Source organism: Hibiscus syriacus, unplaced genomic scaffold (assembly GCF_006381635.1).
Source record: "Hibiscus syriacus cultivar Baekdansim isolate YM2019G1 unplaced genomic scaffold, ASM638163v2 tig00003151_pilon, whole genome shotgun sequence".
Classification (NCBI taxonomy): Eukaryota; Viridiplantae; Streptophyta; class Magnoliopsida; order Malvales; family Malvaceae; genus Hibiscus; species Hibiscus syriacus.
In genome coordinates, this window is record NW_024061964.1 from 646,878 (window position 1) to 654,030 (window position 7,153).

At 34.3% G+C, this 7,153-nt stretch overlaps 1 protein-coding gene and 1 pseudogene across 1 annotated transcript; one reads left to right on the forward strand and one right to left on the reverse strand.

Moving 5' to 3' along the window:
- Nucleotides 1-1,420: 1,420 nt before the first annotated feature.
- Nucleotides 1,421-2,321, forward strand: LOC120175171 (ABC transporter G family member 31-like). The gene is made up of 4 exons (XM_039181862.1): nt 1,421-1,623; nt 1,702-1,862; nt 1,939-2,042; nt 2,133-2,321. The coding sequence occupies exons 1-4, from the start codon at nt 1,421-1,423 to the stop codon at nt 2,319-2,321; spliced, it is 657 nt and encodes a 218-aa protein (XP_039037793.1).
- A 148-nt stretch (nt 2,322-2,469) lies between these two features.
- Nucleotides 2,470-6,868, reverse strand: LOC120175180 (annotated as a pseudogene).
- Nucleotides 6,869-7,153: the final 285 nt, after the last annotated feature.

Genomic DNA, 7,153 nt, shown 5'->3' on the forward strand with positions numbered 1-7,153 from the left:
CATAACCAAACGAAGAAATAAAGAAAGAAAGAAAGAAAGAAAGAAAATATTGAACAACTTCAACAATGATATTGGTGAAAACAACAACAACTCTCTCAGTATAATGACCTCTTGCAACTATCCTGTCAAATAACTCACCACCTTCACACAACTCCATAAAAAATGGACCGCATTGTCATCCTCGTAAGTAGCCTTCAAGGTATCAATATTCGCGCGATGAGGCAAATGCAAAGAAAGAAAGAAAGTGACTCACCAGCTTCACATGCTTCATTGTCGTCCTCATAAGTAGCCTTCAAGGTGACAATATTTGGGTGGTGAGGCAAATGCAAAGAAAGAATGAAAGAAATTGACTGCCATAATCTATAGAAAATGGATTTTGCTTCTTTTTTCCTTTCTTCTCTTTCTTCTCATAAGAAACTGTTCATGGAATCCCACAACAATTTCTCAAAAATAACCCAAAGTTGTTTTTTTTTTTTTTGCTCAAATGGGTGTTTGAATTTAAACCGAGGATGGTAAAAAGTAAATAAAAATTTGGTAGGGATTAGACTTTTATTGAAAATTAAGCAATGAAATGAAGAAATAGGGAGTAAAAAGTATAAAGAGAAGGAAGAAATTTCTTTTAAAGATATAATCAAAAGCTTGTTAAAATTATTCTATCTTCGTATGAATGAGATAAAAGCACTTTTAGATAAAAGATTTGAAAATCCAATAAAAGCACTTAATATAGGTATTCAATCCAATTTACGCACGAGAGTTATTGGTTTTAATGTTAAACCAAATTACTTTATTTCCATAATTGATCCTTTAATAAAAGAGTGTTTGTGTTTAAGAAATCAAACCAAGAATTCTGATATTAAAGATTTAGCTGAAGATATAGCAATCATTGAACTTACTTCTATAAACGAATATACTAATACAACTGAAGTGGAAATAAATGAAGCCGATAATAAAATTATTGAGCTTTGTGACCAAATAAATTCACTTCAGAAATACAGCCGAAATTATTACATTTAAAAGATTTATCTTTACCAAGAGACTGAATATTAGAAAATTCAAGTACTCCTAAACCTCTAAACACAATAGAGTATGTTGTGTCGGGAGATAAATTATATTTTAAAAATACATTAGTGGTAAAAAATCAAAACATAGTTTTACCATCTTCTAATTAAATAGATGATGATGAAGAAGAAAAATACTAATACCCAATAGGAATGAAAATAGTAGGGAGATAAACATGGTTGTTAGGTTTTCAGGACACTCTAGGTACGTTTTCAATATACAAATACTTTACATCTTTATGTATTTCACTTCTAATATATGCCTTATGCTTTTAAGGTTGCATTCATCACGGGCACAATCTTTTTATGAACAAGAATACATCCGAGAGACGAAATTAATGGAAACCTCTATATATCCCGCTATGATGTTTAATGGATTTTCTGAGCTACCCCTTATGATAATTCGACTCCCCCTATTTTACAAACATCGAGATAATCTGTTTCACCATCCGTGGATATGGCTAGTCGTCAGTTTTATTCTAAGTGTACCTTACTCTGTTGTTGAAGCTATAGTATGGTCTTGTGTTGTATACTACACAATTGGTTTTACCCCTTCTCCTGGGAGGTATGTCTTATTTCACTCTCTTGGATTTTGTTTTTCGCTGATACCGATTTGTTCTTATTACTTGTTTCTTGGATTCAGATTTTTTCGCTTCATGTTTGTAAAATTTGTAGTACACCAAATGGCAATTGGTCTATTCCGAATGCTGGATGCTATTGCTCGAGATATAGTCATTGCAAATACCTTCGGGTCAGCTGCAATTTTAATTGTACTTTTATTGGGTGGATTTCTTGTACCTAAAGGTATGTTTTTTAGGAAAGGGAGATAAAATATTATTGATTCTTCAAGTATATATTGTTCTTCTTCTTCTTCTTTCAGACGAAATTAAGCCATGGTGGACTTGGGCTTCTTGGCTGTCACCATTGCAGTATGCACAAAGAGCAGTTTCTGTTAATGAATTCACAACCATAAGGTGGAAAAAGGTGCACTAATCGACATGCTTTGCATCCATTTTCGATTTTATTGATAATTGTTTTATACGCTAAACATGTAAGAGTTGAGACATGCTTCAGATATCTTTTACCGGAAACGGTTCAGTTGGAGACAATGTCCTTCATGCACATGGTCTACCTACTGATGAATATTTGTATTGGCTTGGAGTTGGTGTGTTAGTATTTTATGCAGTGCTTTTCAACGTCGTCGTCACATTGGCTCTGATCTATCTGAATCGTGAGTTATATATCCTTTTACTTATGGTTTAGTGTCTGAAGATTCTCTCATATCCTTCTTCTTGTCTTCGCGACAGCTTTAAATAAAGCCCGATGGTTGTACCTGACGACACAGAACAGGGTTCTGCTACAAACAATGGTTAGTAATCTTTGGTACATGTAACATCAACATATTTCAGACTCATAAAGGCTCATTAGCCTCTTTTAAAAGATTCTGCACATTCCTTCACAAATTTCAAAACATCTTGACAGTTGGAAATGAAAAGTCAAAATCGGAAGCTCCATCTGCTGAAGGCAGCAGGAAGAAGAGAATGATTCTTCCATTTCAACCATTAACAATGACTTTTCAAAGTGTTAATTACTTCGTTGAATGCCTAAGGTATGATTGTTGTATATATATCTTTTATTGATGTGAAACCTCATATTTAAAGCTCAAGGAATACCTGAAACGAGATTGCAGTTCCTATCGAATGTTAGCGGAGTATTCAGACCGGGAGTTCTTACGGCCTTAGTCGGGTTGATTGTAGCAGGAAAGACTACTGTGTTGTATGTGCTTTCCTCAAGGAAAACCCACGGATACCCATTATTTTGGATAAGTTATTGAATAAAATTTGATGTATGAAGAAAAAGAGAAAAAGATAAGAAAATTTACATACATATTTTGTTGAAAAAATGAGTTTTAAAATTTTTGGACCTTATTTTTAAATATCTAGATTTGTCTCTACCGAAAGGATTGACCGAAACGTTCGTCACATGAAAATTTCAAACTTTTATATAATTTATTGTTTTTTGTATTATTTAATTGATAATCTATTTCTATCTTTCTAAAATTTTACAAGATCACTCTTAATTATGTTTCGGTCCTTGATTATAACGGGAAAATATGTAGAAAGAATTGTATTACTTACCGGCTCTAGGATGAGAAACCTGAGAGGAGATTCCACAGAGTAAAAGGCAGAAGAGACGACGGTTGCTGTTTGCTGAGAAGGCGTAAGACCCAAAGCCATCAAACCATAAAAGGCAGAGGAGATTTCACGGCTCCTTTAAATGTAGAAACCATGATTGTTGAACCAACATTTAAAGGAACCGTGAAGTAGTATATATCAACAGTATTCGGCATTCATTCTGGGATGATTGGACCTTCCGAAGTTGTACTAATTGGCTTTTGCATGTTATTTTTTGGCGTCTTCATTTTGTTAGTAAAATATCTCTATTTTCAGAAACGATGAATTCCTAAGAAATTATATCGAAAAAGTTTACGTTCAAGGTAATATTTGTTCAAAAACTCTTAATCATTTGACATTGAAGGCTCATATTCTGTATACATGGTGTTCAATCCCGAGACCTTAGGGAATAACAACGATTCATTAACCACTAAGATCGCTTAGTTCGTGTCTATGTACTCGAATCTAAATACAAAAACTGACATGAATTTAAGATGACGCGCAACTGTGTGTCGTAAATTTATGACGCGCATTTATGACAAACATTTATGACGCGCATTGTGTGTCATTGAAGCCCCCGTCATAAATGAAGATGACACACATTTGTGTGTCATAAATTTATGACACGCATTTATGACTTACATTGCGTGTTATTGAAGCCCTCGTCATAAATGAAGATGACACACATTGTGTGTCAGAGAGTATATGCACTCAGTTGCTTTCCCATAATTATTAGTATAAATAAAAGAAATTAAGCACATTTTAGTTAAACAAAATCAGCATAACATAAGAAACATAATAATTGTGGGAATTTACAATGTAAAAGGGACAATCCAACCAACTGGTAGATGCAAATCAAAGAAAGCCATATGACTTCAAATTAGATCGTCATTGTTCTTAGACTCTTGGAACATAGAAACATGGTCTAATATTTTACAATAAGAATATTATGACTAAATAGAATAGAACATGGTACCATTTAGCATGAAGGATTTTGTTACTACATCAATTCTCATGTTTCTGGGAGTAAAGAAACCTAGAATCTTTCTTATCGTCTCCTCATCCCATAACTCATAGACATAGTCTCCAAAGATAACATGTTCTGGTGGATAAACAAGCAAATTTTCTGCAACAAAGAAACAAAAGGAATAGTTAATGGAATGCAGCAGCAAATACCAGAAATTAGAAATAAAAATAGCTTCCTAGTTTTATTTATAAAAAAACATTAAATATCCATTCTTGATGGGAAAGTTTACGCAATAATTTAAGATATTGATAAAGATAACCAATGATGTCAAATATCTGCAAGGCAAAAGTGAAGCACCATTAACAATTGTGGCTAAAAAACACAAAATTCGTGAAGCAACCTTAAAAAATATAAGCACATACAATATAGAAACAATCATAGTAGCAGTAACTGACTAGGTACATTTTATTATAAAATTGAGCTGCCAATTACAGAAACACAATGAGAAACATTGTTATTGTGATCATATTAATTTCAGGGTATTAAAATCTGATATCAGCATAATAGTAGTACTAGTAGTAGTTAAGCATATTGAATAAACTTGAGGGTTAAGCATTGGAAATTGAAGCAAATGAAAAACACTATCTACATTCCACAGACTAATCAAGAATCACTTATCATTCATAAGGAATCAAAGTTGTACAAGATTGTGATGAAGATTAATGCTTACGAACTTGTGTGTTGATGCGTGCCACTTTGTGCACATTCAGAAAGCCAACCATATCTTGGTAACCAGTGAGGAGTAGTGCCAACTTCTTGTCTTCATCTGAAGGAAGAATCCAAAATATTAACAAGTCGGTACAAACTTGGAACTAATAAGTGCAAATGATGAGCACGAGGTAGACTGACAATAAACCTTGAATTGCTTTGACTGAAAGCAACGTGTCTGCCATGTGCTGCCATCTTTTACATAAGAATGGTGAAAGAAAGGAAGGAGGAAAGGTTATTATGGCTACCGAATTCAAAGACTGTACCATGCTTTTGAGAGATCTAATAGTAGTTAAGCATATCCCAATCCTGCAATAGTTCATATTATGACCCTTTAAAAATGGCATGCCATCAAAGTGAGTTCCAAAACTAAGACTTCTACAACTTCAATGGTCCAAAACATATTATATTTAAGCACTCGTAAGGAAAAGAAACGGGAATTTATAATAGCTCAATAAATCTAAAAAATCTTCCACTAACCATGTTGGAATACGCACACTGTAGAGTACAAAATGATTGGATAGCGATACGACCAGCACAAAAATGATGCCATCATTTCTACAAGATTGTCGAAAAAGAGGAATGACCGACAAGTATACCAAATGGAAAGAAGGAAAAGAAAGGTAATGGCAAGTTATTCAAAGACACTAAAATTAAGATTTTGGAGCATCATACAGGATTCTTCATGCAGCTATAAGGGAGATGACATAACAAGTAATAATAAAATCAAATAATTCCGCGGGAACTAAAAGATACTAGCAAATATGCCAGCATGATCAAATAATTCCAACATCATTAATATATGAACAAGAAGGCAAACAATGATACTGTGGGGACTGAGATAAAAATGTTGCACATCGATCCTGAAGAGTGGAAAGGTCAGAAAAACCTTGGATGCTAACATAATCTATGTGCTGGCCATTGATTAAGTGCCTCTCTAGGGGCTTCCGCAAGTCAAATTCATTAGAGTACTCACGTTTTCCATCTGCACCATGTTCACATAAAGAGAGACCACTTGTACTTTTGAAAATAAAATAGTATGAACACTGATTAAGAACAGGGCATTTTTCAGATAAGTAACTGAAGAGTGATAGCATGGACATTGGTTAAGAACAGGGCAGTTTCAAACAAACAATAGAAAAGTAACGGTAGCTTGAGCATTGGTTAAGAATAGTGCACTTTCAAACAATAACTGGAAAGTGAGGAGTGTAATGAGGGATAAACTACCTCTTTGGCCATCAAAAGTGAGATGATTTTCACTAAAATACTTCTTATACTGCCAAGCAATTCTCAGACCTTTCTCCTGCAATTTTTTTGAATACAACATTCATAATTTGAGCATTTAAACACAAGATAATTCAAACAAACTTGAGAAACCAAAGAAAACAAGTGTCAAAGATAAAGGGACCTGATTTGGATCAGGTTCCCGGGATTTGTCATCTTTGGATACAGCAGGACTGGGCAAAATACCCAAAAATCCCCTTAGATCTCTGGCTGGACTAGCATAGAGAAGAGGTTGATCGTGAACAAGTCCCTGAGCCATGAAATTCCTCAACAAAAGCATGTGATGTGGTTCTTCTGCATCTTCCATCACCATAACAAGGCTTCCCAAAAGGAACCCACCACCCAGTACCTCTGCATAACAAGTAAAAATTATCGAATAAGAGAACACATCACTCAAGTCAATGATAAGAGAATGTAAGGCAATTATGTGTATGCATTACTGTCAAGGTCGTGTATCCCAGAAGATAGAAAAACCATGCCATTAGGCCCACACATAAGTCCAGGGCCTAGAGATGGGGCTGCAGTGGAAAGGTTTCGAAAGAAGCTACTCCTCCGAATCTTGGCCGTAGCCATAGCAGTAGCAACAATCAAAAAACAAAACGCCAAGCAATGCAGTGATCTAAGACATTCCTGGTTCTACTCCAGCAATATTTTTCAGACTTCAGACAATACCCTGTTGCACACTTAGTCAAAATAAAATCTAAAAAACCAACGTTATCACTAAGAATATCAAAAGCAACAATGAAATCATATAAAACAAAAGGCATACTTCTCATAACGATATGATTAGAACAAAAAATTATTAAATTTATTTCAAATTTTAGCTCTTTCTATACCGCCCATCTTTGCCAAAACTAATAAACACGAAAAAGTCTCAAGTTTTCTTTAAGAACCCATATTTT